The 19,141-nt window shown below is 39.8% G+C and overlaps 1 protein-coding gene across 4 annotated transcripts in view; it reads left to right on the top strand.

Annotated features, from left to right (window-relative positions):
- NME8 (NME/NM23 family member 8) overlaps nt 1–12,123 on the top strand; it is a 56,056-nt gene extending 43,933 nt beyond the window's left edge. For all 4 annotated transcript variants that reach the window (XM_047839740.1, XM_047839759.1, XM_047839732.1 and 1 more), the window contains exons 15-17: nt 253–397; nt 1,368–1,606; nt 12,031–12,123. In XM_047839740.1, coding sequence (XP_047695696.1) covers nt 253–397; nt 1,368–1,605 — 383 coding nt within the window. In that variant the 3' untranslated portion in view covers nt 1,606; nt 12,031–12,123. The remainder of the gene's footprint in view (nt 1–252; nt 398–1,367; nt 1,607–12,030) is intronic.
- Nucleotides 12,124–19,141: the final 7,018 nt, after the last annotated feature.

The raw sequence follows: 19,141 nt of genomic DNA, 5'->3' as shown, positions 1-19,141 counted from the left end.
ATCCCTTCCCCTCTCCTTATAGTCTATGAGATGTTGTCAGTGCATCCTGGAAAAGTGCACCTCAGAGATTGAACATCTGCATTAATGTGTTAACATGGTGCTTTTCAGTTCAATTTCATTTTGCATAGTTTTTGCTTTTTAAGCCACACTATGCAAGTAAAATGATTACTTTCCATAGTTATTTCAGTCTACTTGAACATGGAACAAAAGTGGAGGCATTCTGCAAGATTACCAAATATCTCTTTTCCCTAGAGGAGATCTTGAAATATATTAAAGAGTCTGGATTTGAAATCACACAGATGAAGGAAATGCTCCTAAATGAAGAAGCAGCAGACAAAATTTACTCAAAAATAAAAACAAAAGACTTTTATAAAGATGTACTGGAAGTGTTATCTGAGTAAGTTTCTGATATATAATCCTTTGCAAGATAAAAGTAGTAAATATTCATTATAGAAACTGAAAAATACAAAATGTAATGAAAACATTCCATCTAATTTCATTCATTCAAAGACACCCTGTTAATATTTGGGGTTCATTCTTCTTTGTTTCCTTCTTTCTCTATCTTCTTCTCTCTTTCCTTCCTTCCCTTCTCCTTACCCATCCTTCTTTCCTTCTTTCTTTCCTTCTTTTCTTCCTTCCTTCCTTCTTTCCTTCGTTCCTTTGTTCGTTCCTTCCTTCCTTCCTTTATTCCTCTATTTCTGTAGGTCTTCAACATTATATAGAGGTGATATGGGTTTCAATTTCTGGTTTTAAGTTTCTGTTTTGCCAACATATTTAATCTGTGTCTCGATTGCCTTATCTATAAAATGGGGATAATAATAGTATCCATCTCATAGGTTTGTTGTGAGGGTTATATAATTAGTACATTGGACATACTTGGAACAGTGTCTGACACATATCTCTAGACTTAACCTATAGCACTCATGCAGCACAAAAACCTGTTCTCTCCCCAAAAAGGGGGAGAAATGGAAAAACAGAAAGAAAGTACAAGGGGTGCCTGGGTGGCTCAGTCGGTTAAACGTCTGACTCTTGATTTGGGCTCAGGTCATGATCTCATGGTTCGTGAGATCAAGCCCTGTGTCGTGAGATCAACTGGGTTCCGTGCTGACAGTGTGGAGCCTGCTTGGGATTCTTTGTCTCCTCTCTCTCTGCCCCTTCCCCCACTAATGTGTGTTCTCTCTCTCTCTCTCTCTCTCTCTCTCTCTCTCAAAAACAAATTAACATTTAAAACAACTTAAAAAAACCCACAAAATCACAGTGACAAGGACAAAGAATAAAGATCAAGTGTGGCATTCTGTGTTTAGCTGTGTATGCAATCTCTACAGGTGTAAATAGCCAAAATCTTCTGAAAGCATTCTTCTTTGCAGAGGTCTGTCTTTGGTCATGATTCTGACCAAGTGGAATGCTGTTTCAGACTGGAGACGATTGATGGGTCCTGTAGACCCAGATGAAGCAAAACTACTGTCCCCAGATTCTATCCGAGCCCAGTTTGGAACAAGTGTTTTGAAAAATGCTGTCCATGGATCATCTAATATCCATGAAGCAATGGAGACCATCAATCAAATGTTTGAAGTGTTGGTTCCCGAGAACCCTGAGGGAAACTAAAGTACGGTACCTTTTAAATGATTGTTTTCTTTTCTTTGCTTGTTACTGTGATTGAGCCCAGGACGAGACTGTCCCAGAAGGACCAGAACTTTTCCCATATGTCTGAATCAAACTTTATTTCTTGCCAGACACACTGTGCTATTCCATAACAGCCTTGAAGCTGCATAATATGTATACGGATTGAGTTTGCTTAGCTGTTGATAGGAAGCTTGAAAACTTTTCTGTCCTGGGCCATGTGGGAGACAGAGCCTAAGTTAAGTGACTTTTCCCATAAAACCTACTTTCCTTCTTTATTTTTAAAGTGGGCTCGCATACACTTGTGTGGCTCTGACTGCTGACTGGAATAGGACTGTATATGGCCTCTTCACATGTCGAGGGTTGTCCCCCCTTGGATGACCCAAACTGAGAGTCAGTATCCAGAACATAATGAGAAAGCAGTGTGAAGTGGAGAAACCCATCTACACCCAGCCAGGTTCCTTGGGGAGAGAAGATTACCTTTTTCCCTTAATATTGTCATTTAGGCTATATTTCTCCAGGTATAAGCACATTGTATGAAAATATTAGATGCATAAAATAAAAATAAATTTGGGCAAAGGGAGCCTCATTCCATACGTCTCACTCAATTACAGACCGAGGCATGAGTGTACAACCCATAAACATTTATGTTGGGAAAATATGTATCGTGTGTCTGCTTGAACTGTAGGTTCTTGGTTGATACCAAAAAAATGGCTGAGTGAAGGATGTTACCTTCAGGAAAGGGCAAATCTAGCGGGGAGTCAAAACTCACAGAAACAACATCTGATTATAATCACTGTGGGACAGTACATTATTAAACATGTCACTGATGGATGACTATGTGGAAATAGATGTTATAGCAATTTGGTGTAGATCTATGCTAACATCTGCATATCCCTCCTTTTTTTGATGAGGGGAGCATTATGAATAATATAGAGGATTTCAAATTAGTGTATAATTAAGTGCTGAATTGACAGGTGTATGTTTGATGGTTAGGCGCTGGAGAAGGTAAGGAATGAAATCAGACTTGAGAAATAAGGAGGATTTTCAAAATCAGAGGTAAGGAAGCAAGAAAGAGAATTCAGTGTTGTTTTTTTATTTTTTAAAAATTTTAAGTTTACTTATTTTGAGAGACAGAGAGTGTGAGTGGGGGAGGGACAAAGAGAAAGGGGAAGAGAGAATATCCCAAGCAGGATCTGCACTGTCAGTGAAGAGCCAGACGCGGGGCTCAGAGTCACAAACTGCAAGTTCATGACCTGAGCCGAAACCAAGAGTCCACGCTTAACTGACTGAGCCCACCCCAAGAATTCAGTTGTTTTTTCTTAATTTTTTTTTTAACATTTATTTATTTTTGAGACAGAGAGAGACAAAGCATGAACGGGGGAGGGGCAGAGAGAGAGGGAGACACAGAATTGGAAGCAGGCTCCAGGCTCTGAGCCATCAGCCCAGAGCCCAACGCGGGGCTTGAACTCACGGACCACGAGATCGTGACCTGAGCTGAAGTTGGACGTTTAACCAACTGCGCCACCCAGGCGCCCCCCAAGAATTCAGTTTTAAAAGTTTCAAAACTATCATATATGCATACACTTGATGCTTATATATAAAGACACGTTGCTGGTTTCTGTCTTACTATGTCTACGATACCATATCTACTATACTCTATCATATCACCTTAAGGTATTGTTGGCCTGTTTTAGACATTCAAGAATAAGTTATGCAGCTCTTGCTATATGCCAGACGTTGTTGCAAGACTGAATGTACACAGTTCTTGTACTGAAACTCTAGAACTCTAAAAGAAGGAGATAGAAAATTTACATGTGTTCTACGGTTCTTAGGGGGTAAGCACATAGGGGTAAGTGCTCCATGGAGGAGATGGAGAGGCAAAATGAGATGCAGGCTCTCCAGGCAGAAGGCATTGTAATAACATGAAAGATTACAGCAACCCGAACTAAGGTAGAAATGGTGAGTTAGTGATAAGGGGAATGATAAGAGAATTGTTAGAAGTCATCAAGACTTGATGACTGACTACCACTCTACCAAATAAGTGGGAAAAATAGAAGCTTCCTGGCCTGAATAACTGAGGAAATGACCTAACCATTTCCAGACAAAGAACCCAGAAGAGAGAAGTAGGTTGGAAGAAAATATGATGAGTTCTGTTCTGGTCCTGTTGGGAAGAAGGCATCTGAGTTGAGAGTAAGTGTGGCCCTCAGAGCAGGGGCGGGTCAAGAGGGCTCCATTGGAGTGATGTCAGCAAGATGGTGATGCAGGCGGCTCCAAGCTCCCATCCTTCTGCAGGAATAAACAACCAGAAGCTGTCAGAACCAACTTTATCAGAACTCTGGAAAACACCAAAGGTTTACAGCCAGGTGTGTGCTGAATCAACAAAAAGCCAACTTAAAAATGATATCGTTTTGTGACATTTTAATGTACCCTACACTTCCCCAGCATGGTGACAGTCTTGAAGACCACAGCCTATTCCTGGTGTGTAACCCTTGTCTCTGGCTCCAGAGAGAATAGAACAGATACCATTTGCAAATTACTATGTGTTTTTCTGTTCTAACCTATCTAGAGGCTACCTGAAGGATAACACAAGGCACTCATCTCTATTTCACCAAACCTGGAGACAACTCAGGGAAGAAAGGTGTTGGGCATTGATTAAAAACACTGTATGGTGGGCACCTGGGTGGCTTAGTTGGTTAAGTGTCCAATTCTGTTCAGGTTGTGATCTCACAGTTCATGAGTTTGAGATCCACACTGGGCTTTCTGCAATCAATACAGCGTCCATTTTGGATCCTCTGTCCCCTCTCTCTCTCTCTGCCCCTTCCCTGCTTATGTTCTCTGTCTCTCTCTCTCTCAAAAATAAATACACATTAAAAGAATAACATTGCATGGTGATCAAAAACCCCACTGCTGTCTGAGGCCAAAGATTATGTTTGAGACATACAATGGAGCACCTAAAGCCAGGGAGGAAAAGCTGGGGAGTGGGATTTTCTTGGGGAAATTGGGGCATTCAAAAGCAGTAATGCATACTGGGGGTACATATTCGGAAAATATTTGAGAGACCCTGTGTTTTCACTACTGGCTGATAGGTAGGCTCAGTACAAACAGGAAGTTAAGGGTGAGACAGAATTGTAGAAGGCCTGGCTAAGTGTTTGAAATGCTGCAGCACAGAGTCAATCTACAAAGACTTGGAGAAGTGGTTTGTTGTTGTTTTTCAACTCCTGACTTTCAAGGAAGTCTTAGTTAAAACATTGGCTTAACACAAACCAAGTCTTCACCAATCAAGAGCAAACCCTGGGGAAAAGGGAATATCTGATTTCCAGAGTTACCACACTGTAATAATTGAATGTCCAATTTTCAATAACAGCAACAAAAAAATCAGAGAATAGAAAATATGGCCCATTCACAGGAAAAAAAGTTGACAGAAACCATCCCTGAGGAAGCCCAGACATTGGACTTACTGGATAAAGACTTTAAATCACTGTCCTAATATGCTCAAAGAGTTAAAGGAAACCATGGGACAAAAACTAAAGGAAATCAGGAAATCAGAAAAATAATGTATGAACAAAATGAGAATATGAATAAAGAGAAACCAACAATAAACCAACTAGGAATCCCAGAGCTGAAAAATGCAATAACTGAATTGAAATATTCACTAGAGGGGTTCAAGACAAATTTGAGCAGGCAGAAGAAAAAAATCAGTGAACTAGAAGATAGGACAGTAAGAAGTTTCCAGTCTTAGGAGTTGAAATAAGAAAGAAAAAGAACAAAAGTGGACAGAGTCTATGGGATCTTTGGGACACTATCATTTAGGCCAACATATGCATTATGGGAATTCCTGAAGGAAAAGGAAGAATACTTGAAGAAATAATGGCTGAAAACTTCCCAAATATAATGAAATTCCTTAATCTACACATCCAAGAAGCTCAAAGAATCACAAGCAGAATAAACTCAAAGAGAGCCACACTGAGGCACATTATAGTCAAATCTCAAAAGCCAAAACCAAAGAATCTTAAGATTACTAAGAAAGAAATGACTTACTATGTACATGGAATCCTCAATAACAGCTTGTTTCTCATAAGAAGCCACGGAGACCAGAAGGCAGTGGGATAACACATTCAAAGTATTGAGAGGAAAACAAAAACAAAAACAAAAAACCTGTCAACCAAGATTTCTATATTTGGCAAAAGTATCCTTCAGGAGTAAAAGTGGAATTAAGACATTCCCAAGTTAACAAAAACTAAAGGAGTTTGTTACTAATAGATCTGTCTACAAGCAATGCTAAAGGGAGTACTTTAAACTAAAATGAGGGGCATCTGGGTACCTTGATCAGTTAAGTGCCCTATTTTGGCTCAGGTCATGATCTCACAGTTCCTGAATTTGAGCCCCATATTGGGTTCTCTGCTGTCAGCACGGAAATTGCTTTGGATCCTCTGTCTCCCTCTCTCTCTCTCTGCCCCTCCCTTGCTCGTGCTCTCTCTCTCTCTCTCTCAAACATAAATATTAAAAAAATAAACTGAAATGAGAGGACCCTAGACAATAACTCAAAGCCATGTGAAGAAATAAAGCACATTGGTAACAACAACTACATAAGTAAATGTGAAACCCAGTAAAATTGCACTTTTGGTTTCTAACTCCCCCTTGTTCTCCTAGAATATATAAAAGACAATGATAAAATAATGACGATAAACATATGTTTATGGGCACACTGTATACAAACATGTACAATCTGTGATGATAATTATATACAAGAATAGTAGAGAATACTATTGAAACTAAATTGATATTATTCAAACAGGGTTGTTATAAGTTTAAGTATGCTAATTGTAATTCTCAAGGTAACCACTAAGAAAATTATTTTAAATTACAGAACAAAAAGGAATAAAAATGGTGCACTACACACAAAAAAATCAAATACAAAAGAAGCCAGTAGTGGAGGGAAAATAACACATAGGACATATAGAAAACATACAGCCAAATGGCAGAAATAAGTCCTTTTGAATTGGTAATTATTTTAAAATGTATGTGGAGTAAATTCTCCAATATAAAGGCAGAACTTGGTGGAATGGATCAAAACATGGATTCATCTATATGCTGTCTATAAGACTCACTTAAGACCCAAAGACACAAAGAGCTTGAAAGTGAAAGGATGGAAATATATATTTAATACAAATAGTAACTAAAAGAGAACTAGGGTAGCTTATCAGAAAAATATATCTGCTGTCAAAAAAGTGTACAAGAGACATAAGAAGACATTATATATTGAGAAAGATTCATCAACAAGGTATAACAATTAGAAGCATACACATTCATAACAACAGAGGCCCAAAATATATGAAGCATCCTTTGACAGAACTGAAGGGAGAAATGGACAGTTCCACAATAATAGTTGGAGACTTCAGTGTCCATCTTTCAATAATGGATAGAACAAGACAAAAGATCAATAAGAAAAGGGAGGACTTGAATAATGCTATAGTCCAATTAGACCTAAAAGATATGTATTCCACCAATCAGCAGTAGAATATACATTCTTCTCAAGTACACCAGGCATATGCTCTAAGATAAACCATATGTTAGACCACCAAAAAGTCTTAATAGATTTTTAAAATATTAGAATCATATGAAGTATCTTTTCTGACTATAACGGAGTGATACTAGAAATCGATAACAGAAGGAAAACTAGAAAGCTCATGAATATGTGGAAACCAACACACTTTTAGAGCCAATGGTTAGAGAAGAAATCACCAGAGAAATTAGAAAATGCTTTGAGATGAATGAAAGTGAAATCACAATACCAAAACGGGTGGGATGCAGCAGAAGCAGTGTCAAGAGGGAATTTTTGAGCAATCAAGTATTAGATTAACAATCTCAAATTAACAAACTAAATTTGCACTGTCAGGAACTAGAAAAAGAAGAAACAGATTGAACCCAAATTTAGCAGAAGGAAAGAAATAATAAAGATTAGAGTGGAGGCAAATGATATGGAGAATATAAAATCAATATCAAAAATCAACAAAATCAAAAGATTGTCCTTTGAAAAGATCAAAAACCTTGACAAAAGAAAGGTCCTGCCAGCATGGTAGTGGAGAAGGTAAAACAGGACATGCCCCTGCAGCAGGGTGGTGGGGGATGGGGGGTGGTGAGGGGGTGATGGGTCCATGACTACAAGTGAAACCTTCTGTGCTGGGACTGTTGAGCTGCAGGATGTTTGCTGTGGGCTTCGGGACCTTGCTCTTTGGGTACTGGAACATGATGACGTAGAACCCAGTGTAGGCACCTGAAGATTAAGGACTTCAAGACCCTCATGGCACTGATGCCACTGTTTCAGACGGAGAAGGAACAGAGGGTCCTACAAGATGCTTTGGGAGAACCTGGAGGAAGAGACCTCCTGGAAAGACGTGCCTGCCTGGAAGGTGGGTAAGTCTGTGTTTTACACAATGTGCTGGGTAACCCCTGTGATGGGCAAGCTCTAAGGGCTGCCCATGAAGGAGGAGATTTCTCAGCTGCCTATGGCTTCATATGGTATCCATAGGGGCTTGCACCACTTGGAACACTGGACCCCTGCATCCTCCCCACTGGGAAAGAATAAGTGCTCAGGAGACCTGGAAAAAAAAAAAAGAAGATGAAAATTACTAAAATCAGAAGTGAAAGAAGGGACGTTCTGCTGAATTTACAAAAATATAAAGGATTATAAGAATTCTACAAACAATTGTATACCATTAAATTGGATAAATAAGGTGAAATGCAAATTCCTGGGAAGACACAAAATGCCAAAACTGACTCAAGAAGAAATAGAAAATCTGAATAGACCTATAACAAGGAAGGAGATCAAATCAGTAATGAAAACCTTGCCAAAAAAGAAAAACCCAGAACCGGATGGCTTCAGATAGAATTCTCCATTCATTGAGAATTCTATCAAACAATTAAATAAGAATTAACTCCAATTCTCAAGCTCCACAAAAGAATTGAAAAGGTGGCAAAGCTTAACTCATTCTGTGGGGTCAGCATTACCCTGATACAAGAGCCAGACAAAGAGGGAAAAAGAAGACTACATAACAATAAGTCTTATGAATATATCAACTCTAAAATCCTCGGTAAAATACTAGCACACCGAATTCAACAGCATATTAGAAGGATTATATACCATGATCAAGTGAGATTTATTTTAGGAATATGAGAGTAGTTCAACATATGAGTATCAAGGAATGTAACACACCACACTAATAGAATGAAGGAGAAAACAGATATTATCTCAACTGAAACAGAAAAAGCATTCAGCAAAATCCAACACCCCTTCATGATAAAAACACTCAATAAATTAGGAATATAAAGGACTTCCCCAACATGATAAAGGCCAAATGTGAAAAACCCACAGCTGACATTATACTACAATAGTGAAAGACTGAAAGCTTTTCTTCTAAGATCAAGATCCTGACTTTACCCACTTCTATTTAGCATAGTATTGGAAGGTCTAGCCAGAGCAATTAGGCAAGAGAAAGAAATAAAAGCATCCAAATTGGAATATTATTAGCAGGTAGCATGATCTCGTATCTAATAAACTCTGAAGAATCACACACATACAAAAAATTGTTGGAGCTAATTCTCTAAAAGTTCAGGATACAAATCAACACACAAAAATCATTCATGTTTCTATATACTAACAATGAAAAAAATCCCAAAAGGAAATCAAGTAAGCAATTCAATTTACCATAGCATAAAAAAAAAAAAAATAAAATACTTAGGGATAAATTTAGTCAGTGTACAAGCACAAGACTTTTACACTGAAAGATATAAAACAATGCTGGAAGAAACTAAGGAAGATGTAAATAAATAGAAAGACACTCTGTGTTCATGGCTTGGAAAACTTAGTATTGTGAAGATTACAGTGCTACGCAAAGTGGTCTACAGATTCAATGAAAGCCCTAAAAAATCCCTTTGGTGTCTTTTACAAAGGTGGAAAAACCCATCCTAAAATTCATATGAAATTTCAAAGCACTCAGAATAGCCAACACAATCTTGAAAAACAACAAAGTTGGAGCACTCCCACCTCCTGATTTCAAAAGTTATTACAAAGAGACAGTAGTCAAAACAACGCAGTAGTGGCATAAGGATAGACAAATGGAATAGAATTGAGAACCCATGAATAAAACTTCACTTTATGGTTAGTCGATGTTCAACAAAGGATGCCAAGATCATTCAGTAAAATGAGAACAGTCTCTTCAATAAATAGTACTGGAAAGACTAGACATCTACATTTAAAATAATAAAGTTGGGGGGCACCCCAGTGGCTTAGTCCATTGAGCATTCGACTTCGGCTCGGGTCATTATCTTGTGGTTCGTGAGTTCGAGCCCTACATTGGGCTCACTGCTGTCAGCGCAGAGCCTGCTTCAGATCCTCTGTCCCCCCCCCCTTCTCTGCCCCAACCCCACTTGTGCTCTCTCTCTCAAAAATAAACAGTAAAAAAATTTAAATAATGAAGTTGGACCATTACCTTACACTATATACAAAAATTAATTCAAAATTGATCAAAGATCTACTTTTAAGAGCTGAAACTATAAAAGTCTTAGAAAAAAAAAACATAGGGGTGAATCTGTTGGACCTTGGATTAGGCAGTGATTTTTTAAATATGCCAAAGGCACTGGCAACAAAAGAAAAAATAAAATGGTCTTAATCAAAAATAAAAATTTTGTTCATCAAAGGAAACTATGAAGAGAGTGACAAGACAACCCACAGAATGGAAGGAAATATTTGCAAATTCTACGTCTGATAGGGGTTTAATATCAGAAATGGAAAAGGCTTGAACAGACATTTCTCCAAAGAAGATCAACAACTGGCCAAGAAGCACATGAAAAGATTCCCAACACAATTAGTCCTTAGAGAAATGGACTATAACAAGTGTTGGTAAGGATGTGGAGAAATGGGGACCCTTACACATGATGGTGGGAATATAAAATGGGGCAGCTACTATGGACGACAGCATGGTAGTTCCTCAAAATGTTAAACATAGAATTATATGTGACCCAGCAACTCCACTCCTAGATATATAAACAAAAAAATTGAAATCAGGGATACAAACATATACTTGTAACACCAATATTCATAGCAGCATTATATACAATAGCCAAAGGGTGGAAACAACCCAAGTGTCCATCAACAGAAGGATGGATAAACAAAAATGGTATATACCTACAATGGAATATTATTTATTCCTCTCTCTGTCTCTCTGTCTCTCTCTCCTTCTGCCCCTCCCCCCTCGCATGTGTGCACATTCACGCTGTCTCACTCTCTCAAAAATAAAAAAATAATTTTTTTAAAAAAATTTAAGAAAGGAGGGGCGCCTGGGTGGCTCAGTCGGTTAAGCATCTGACTTCGGCTCAGGTCATGATCTCACACTCCGTGAGTTCAAGCCCCGCGTTGGGCTCTGTGCTGACAGCTCAGAGCCTGGAGCCTGTTTCAGATTCTGTGTCTCCCTCTCTCTCTGACCCTCCCCCATTCATGCTATGTCTCTCTCTGTCTCAAAAACAAATAAACGTTAAAAAAAAATTAAGAAAAAAAAGAAAAAAAATTTAAGAAAGGAAATAGGTTGTGATAGTTGCAAACAATGCAGACATACTTAAAACCACTGATTTGTATACTTGAAAATAGTTAAAACTGTAAATTTTATGTTCTATATATTTTACCACAATAAAAATATCTTAAAAGTAAAGGAGAATAGTTCCTCAGGAGAGCACAAAGATCCCTCCCAACAGAGTTCTCCAAACCCCCTCCTCAAATGATACAAAATGAAGCTTGCCTCACAACACATTAAAAAAAAAATGCGTGTAATCCCAACATCAAATTCCTTAAATAAATAGTAAGCCTTTACTAAAGTTTCTTGAAGAGATACCAAATAAAGGATTTTTTTTTTTCAAACGAAATATAACACCACCACCACCACCACCAAGAAATTCCTAAAACTCCTTGTTGGACACCTCTGTCCCCAGAGTCCTTCTGGGCCCTGAAACTCCTTCCCCAGTCATCACCTCCTGCTCTTGACTTTCCTGCATGTTCCATAAAGAGCTGCACACTCAGGCCTGTTGTCTTTCGCAGCTCCCTCCAAATTCTATTCCCCACTTCTGGCTTAACCAGCAATTCTGAATCCTTGAAAGGATCAGGTAGAAAGCTGCAGTTACTCACAGTTAATGTTTTTAATTAACCCTGTCCACAGAATTTGTTCATTCACTTATTGGGTTGAAAACCCATGCTGATTGTTTACTTGCTGAATCAGGCAGTATTCTCGGCAAAGAAAAGAGACCATCTTCCAAGTGTGATTGTACCACGTGTCAGGGATTTGTGTGCAAAATGGAAACCACAACTGCTCTAAAGTTAGTTTTCTGTGTATCTCATCAAGTATATTCTTTCTTTCTTAGAACTTTGAGAATATAATGCATGTAAGATCGCACTGACATACGAGCATGTGGCACAGCTTCCTGGGAGGAATAAAACGGAAGATACTCTCTGGAGGAAAACTCAACGTTACCTCAAGTTAAAAACTCACCTCAAAGTGAAAAACGTGTGGGTGTGCATGATAACAATAAAACAGGTAACCTTCAAACAAATCTTAATGTTTATTTTTACCCTATCTTTCTGAGGGGATTTAAGGTGGCTTGTGTAAATGCCGCCCGGATCCAGCAACATAATTGGGGAGGAACGTGGAATGTGGGGAAGAAGAGTGTAGGATGGATCCAGTGAAGCCAGGAGTGGAGTTGTAGACGAAATGCATACGAGGCCCTAATGTGTATTTAGAGGTTGGCCAAAAATTTGACTCTAAGCCTTTCAGCAATGAACTCTGAAGAGGTGTCGTGTCAGTTTACATAATTTGCCATCTAACTACAGGACGGTGAGGTCATGCGCCTTGTTTCCTGATGCTAAGACAAGGCAAGTCTCTTCAGGGATGCAGTCGTTAAAAGCCGGAGTTTTCCCTGGTTTTGGCATTTCCTCCTCTCAGGATGTAATCTGATGATGGTTACTACGGTAATGCGCTTAAGCTTTTAGCCAGAGTTAGGTGTAAATCCCAGCCTGCTGGCTCTGAACCCTCCTTTTCATTCCACTCAAGAGAACATACTGGAAAGCAAGTGAGCAGAAATGATGTTCTTGTGAGATTAACTTTTCATCCTGATTTTTAAACTATAATGTTAACAAAGATACAAACTTTGATCATTTAGCATTCTTTTTATTGTGATAAGAACACTGAACACTGAGCTCTATCCTCGTAACAAAATTTTAAGGGTACAGTGCTTTATTGTTGGCTTGTAGGTACAATGTTAAATAGCAGATCTCTAGAGCTTATTCATCTTACTTCGCTGAAACTTTAGGTCAGTTGATTAATACTCCCCATTTCCCCCTCTCCTGGACCCCTTGTAACCACCGTTCCCATCTTTGATTTTATGAATAGGACTACTCATGTGGAATAACGTAGTTCTCATTTTCTGTGTCCGCCTTATTTCACTCAACGTACTCCTTTCAAGGTCCATCCACGTTGTCACATTTTGCGGAATTTCCATATTTTTTAAAGGCTAAATAATATTTTATTGTACGTGTACAGCACATTGTCTTTATCCATTTATCTGTCAATAGACATTTCGGTTGTTCACACGTTAGCTTTTGTAATTAGTGCTGCACTGAACGTGGGAAAGGTAATATCATGATCCCGTTTTTAATTATTTTGGATACATACCCAGAAGTGGGATTCTTGAATAATATGGTGGTTCTATATTTTTTTGGTAGTTCTATTTTTTAATTTTTGAGGAACCTCCGTACAGTTTTCCAAAGCAACTGGGCTAGTTTGCATTCCCACCAAGAGTGCCAGCAAGGTCTCCAGTTTGTCCACATCCTAACAAAGACACACATATATACCATCCCAGCAGGTGTAAGATGGCATCTCACTGTGGCTTTGATTTGCATTTCCTTGGTGATAAGTGACAACGGACATTTCTTCATATACCCGTTGGCCATTTGCATGTCTTCTTTGGAGAAAAGTCTGTTCAAGTCCTTAGCCCATTTTATTTATTTCTTAAAAAAAATTTTTATTGCTTATTTATTTTTGAGAGAGAGAGACAGAACATGAGCTGGGGAGGGGCAGAGAAAGAGAGAGACAAAGAATCTGAAGCAGGCTCAGGCTCTGAGCTGTCAGCACAGAGCCTAGCGTGCGGCTTGATCTCATAAACTGTGAGACCATGACCTGAGCCAAAGTTGGAAGCTTAACTGACTGGGCCACCCAGGTGCCCCCTTAGCCCAGTTTTTTAAAGGAGTTATTAGGTTTTCTTTGTTACTGAGTTTTATGAGTTCTTTATAGATTTTGGAATCAGATGTATGGCAAATATTTTCTCCCATTCTACAGCCTGACTTTACATTCTGTTGATTGTTTTCTTTATTGTGTGGCAACTTTGATTTAGTCCCACTTGTTTATTTTTGTTTTTGTTACCTGTGCCTTTAGTGCTGTATCTGTGAAGTCACTGCCAAGACCAGTGTCATGAAGCTTTGCCCGTTTTTGTTTGTTTGTTTGTTTGTTTGTTTGTTTTCTGGGAGCTTTACCTGTTTGTGTCTTATGTTTAAGCCTTATTTAAAAAAAGTTTAAGAGAGAGAGAGAGCACAAGCAGGGTAGGGGCAGATAGGGAGGAGGGAGAGAGAATCCCAGGCAGGCTCCATGCTATCAGCACAGAGCCCAATGTGGGGCTCGAACTCATGAACTGTGAAAGCACGACCTGAGACAAAATCAAGAGTCGGGAGCTTAACTGACTGAGCCACCCAGGCACCGATAAGCCTTTGTTTTAGAGCAGGCTGGACCCGGCAGGGAGTGGCCTGCAGGTACCCACACTGCTGACTCAGCCTCCTGTCTACACAGTCCAGACATGGGGATGGGGACCTGGCCTGCCTGGATTCTGGGAGTCACATGGCAGTGTGCAGTTTGCTCCCCCACAACCTAGTGTTGGGTATCCATGCCCTGTAGGCCTGTGTGGCCACGGCCACCCCGACCAACTGGCCATCTGCCTGGGGCAGTCGGTTCCCTCTGCCGTACCTCCTGCTGCAGAGGCTGGACAGATTGTTAGGGCCAAATCCCATGTAGCCCTGCTGCTTTTACCAGATGCCCCTCTCCAGACCTGGACTTTCTTATCTGCTCTCTCTGCACTGGGAAGAAGGGGAAGCTACGGTGTCTGCCATCTCTGTACTCCTCTGTGGTAGATCCGTCCAAGCTCCAAGGCTGACAAGACCTAGGCTAGTCCTCTGGGATCCCTCTCAGGAAAGTTGGGGCACTGGACACCCAAACCAATTCCTTCCTCCCCTTGGGAGAAGGCAAGAGTTAGGGGGTTTCTTCCTGATCATATGCTGCTGTGCCGGATGCAGGGACTCTGGGCAGAGGGTGTCCCAAATCTCTCTACTGGCTTTGGGGATTCTGGCTTCACGGTCACCTCGAGTGCAGGAACTTTCCACTTAGTTCCTGGATTGCTTGCAAAGGAAATTTGTTCATGGACTGTTGTTGAGTTGGTGAATTTGCAGAGGGAAGGATGGTCCAGGGCTTTCTACTCTGCCATCTTGCTGACATCACCTCTTGATTATTTAGTATTAGTAATACCTTTGCTCACCTCAAAACTCTAGTGTTCCAACATTATGTTTGAGAAGCATGTGTGAATTAACAGTAGGGATATTTCTCAATTTTTCTTCAGAACGCATTAAAAAAAAAAACTAGGGTAAATCAATTACTGGCTTTTTTTTTTATTGTGTAGAAAAATAAGTAGAGTAAAAATCTTCACCTTACTTCCTTCATATTCCCCACTCCTTCAGATCAAATACTATTAGCTGTCAAGTGGCACAGTGGACCACTCTGGAACCGTCCAGAACTTCAAAAGCATTAAAACAACAAAATTAACAACATATTTCACCAGCAGATGGCATGTTTCCCTCAGTTGTCTATATATGTGTTCTTCTCTATATGAAGATTTTTTTTTTTTAATTTTTTTTTTCAACGTTTATTTATTTTTGGGACAGAGAGAGACAGAGCATGAACGGGGGAGGGGCAGAGAGAGAGGGAGACACAGAATCGGAAACAGGCTCCAGGCTCTGAGCCATCAGCCCAGAGCCCGACGCGGGGCTCGAACTCACGGACCGCGAGATCGTGACCTGGCTGAAGTCGGACGCTTAACCGACTGCGCCACCCAGGCGCCCCTATATGAAGATTTTTATAAGCAAGACATAGATAGGGAAAGGGTATTTCTTTAGGATTATAGAATCCCTTTTGAGCTAAGTGGTCAGAAATCCACTAATCAACGTCCAAAGAGATATACTCAATTAAACCTTAATTTGTGTTGGTGCTGGTCTTGAGATTGAAGTTAGTGGGTGGCAGCACAGTGAGGCAGGCACATGGGAGTTGGGGTTGGCAGGACCTGCGGATATCTTCTTGCCCCTGTGGAAGAAAGGTTAGAAGAGGCTAGAAAGTTGTCAGTGCCCCAGCTCAATGGGCCGATCTTGAATCTCAGCTGGACAGAAAGCACCTGTCTCAGAAATCTCAGCCACTGAGGCTGAAGCAATTGAGGACAGAATCGGATTATGAATTACACTCTACAAAACAACCCCTTTCTTTTAGGACTGGCTCTCTTATGCACCTTGACCCTGAAGCCACAGGTTTTTTGATCACCCCACTTCGTCCCTATAGCCACCTTTTAAGACAGGAGACCTGAAGCATTCTTGGTTGGAGCTGAATACATTCCAGAATCCTCTGATTGGATCCCATTCTCTGTAAATAGATGCCCTCAGGAACATGGACGGGTTTCCTAAAATATACTATGCCCCATTCTATGGCCCTCTTCCCGGACTCTGTTGGTGCCCTTTTTGCTCACTGGGGTGGATGCCCCTGGTACTGATTCTTGCCTGAACTGTGTTTGAACTTGCTCATCCCTTGGAAACTACTTTGGATGACGTCCAAGGTCAGTTTTTTTAATGCTTTTAATAAAGGGAGAAAGTTAACTAAGCAATTGTTCATGTGATCTTCAGCGGCCGAAATATTTCAATGACATAATAAATATTTGAAATTCTTACAGGACTAAAAATGTTAATGAACTTTTAAAAAATGCATCAGTTTGGTTCAACAACAGCATTTGAAATATCCCTTGATACCATGATGGAATTTTATTCATAATACCATTTTTTGCTGAATCCCAGTTCTTTGCACTTCATCATGTGATTCATGTTGTTACAATGTTGTGACGCTTGTAATCGGCCCTCTGGGTATGAGTCTTCCCTGTTAGCTAAATTTCATTGCTAATGAAGTATGCTCGTTTCCCCTTTCAAAGTACATCACTAATGCGATCCACGCTCACCATTATAAAGTGGTTCTCATCTAGATATTCCAGCTACATATTTTAGGATTATCCAGTTAGAAAATGGATCTCATACAAATATTGAGCTAGATACACTGATGCTTATATTTTTGTGCTGACACTGTGTGGACCTGTAAAGGCAAAATTACACATCATGGACTTTATTACTGCCATGAATTGCCTTGTTAACTACCTCCTAACTGCCATTCTTTACATTCTAGTACAAAGAAACCTCTCTTAGGTAGAAGGGTGAATACCGTAAGACTGTAGCCGTGATCGGCACATTTTCCCTTCAATAAATTTGAAGTAAAACAAAAAAGACGTGAAGACATTGAAGTTTTGGGGTCTTACAGATTCAAATAGTTTATAGATGGCAATTTCCAAAGTTGACTGGAACATTTGTTGCTTGACACCAACCATGGGGACCGTTACTGACCAGGTATCCAGACACCATGGTCTGAAATGCATTGCTAACATTGTGCCAAGACCAGGCTTTCACGGACTGGTTGCCGTCCATGACCGAGTGAGGCAGGACAGAGGGCAGAGCTGCTCCCGGGAGATGAGGGACTGGATGTATCGCTTGTCTCAATGCTCCCCAATAGCCTTGCCAAATTCTCCTTAAGACATTGAGGAAGTCTGGAGTGCATCCACTCAACCTCTCTTCCCTCCCGTTGCCCTGTTCATCTCCCCTCCCATCTCTCTCAGTAGGTGTTTCCTCGAATGGAATCCTTCCATGCTTAACTCCATTTTGTGCCTGCTTCTCCGAGGACCCAGATCAACATACATGTCATCGACGAAACCGTTTTCACGTTTGCGTGTCTACATGGCTTACAACCATACGACATTCCATTTTGTTCTCTCTCCCTTTTTCTCTCTCTCATGATATTTTTGTAGCATCTTCTAAAAGTAACATGTACTAAAAGTAACAAAATACGCAAAAGCACTTACGCTTTGCGCTCTTGTGCTCATTTTTTTTTTCTCGTCCTGAAAATTCAATCCGAGTGGAAAATTATTTGTGTCACAAAAATCTGGCATGCCTTAGGAACCACATTTAAACATCCCTGCTCACAAGTAACTGGCAAAATAAACTCTGGTACCTCTAAACTATGTGGTTGTAGAAAATGAAAATACAGTTTTATTTCTTTATATGGAAAGGCAGTCATGTTACATTATTCTATCATACACTCAAACAGAGAGAATCTGGAAGGGTTGGCATCAAAATGCTGATTTTAACATTTGGAGTACTTTTCTCTCTGTCTTTTCTCTACTTATCTCTGTTGTTTGAATAACAAAAAGGGGGGGGGATATTTCATTGCCATCCTAGGGTCGAGCGTTCCTTTGGAATACTAATGTTAAGGTAAATACACCATCCCACATACTCTGTTGATCTGAAGAACACATCATTGCTTGCTTATCAGTTAAGTCACCAAGTTGACAATTCACTAACATTTTTGGTTGATATGGCTGTCATTGTTACATGATACATCTTTTAGAGTAAAATGCTTTTCAAGAATTACTTTCCCATTAGGAAATATGATCAGTATTGGTGTATATTATTCTATAACCGAAGCAATGATTGGTTCCTATTGCTCTTTGTGTGGTGATACATGAGCCTTCCCTCGAATAGCCAGGCTTTATGTTACTGGCCAAGCAGAGCACTTTGGCCTGTTAAGTTAAAATTGAGTAACTCTGGGGGCCCAGATCTTTCTCTAGCAACATGTGAGGTGTCAGATAAGCCCTAGGATGGCCTTTCTCTTTTGGGCTGGCTTATGAGTTCTAAGGTCCCATTCAACTTTCTCATTGCACACTTCCAAATAACCACTTTTGCTTTTTGAGTTGGTGATAACAGCAGGTAGAAATTTGTGGTTAAAAAAACAAAACAAAACAAAACAAACCAACCCCCCAAAGCCAAAACAAAAAACAAACAAAAAACAAACAAACAAAAAACCCCAACCACATGCCCTTTTTTTTTATTTAGGAACTAGTTCCACCCAACAAAAAGTACCCTAAAGCTAGTTCAAGTAAAGGAGTTTCATTGTAAGTTTGCAATGGATAGTTCTTTAAGTATCCAAGGACAGAAACCAAAAGTGTGTTCACACTGCATTGGTTTTAACTAAAAAGTAAGAAACTAAGGTTATTTATCCAAATTCTCATGTATCTTAAAAGA

The sequence above is a fragment of the Prionailurus viverrinus genome, chromosome A2 (assembly GCF_022837055.1).
Source record: "Prionailurus viverrinus isolate Anna chromosome A2, UM_Priviv_1.0, whole genome shotgun sequence".
Classification (NCBI taxonomy): Eukaryota; Metazoa; Chordata; class Mammalia; order Carnivora; family Felidae; genus Prionailurus; species Prionailurus viverrinus.
This window is presented reverse-complemented; position numbering and strand designations above follow the sequence as displayed.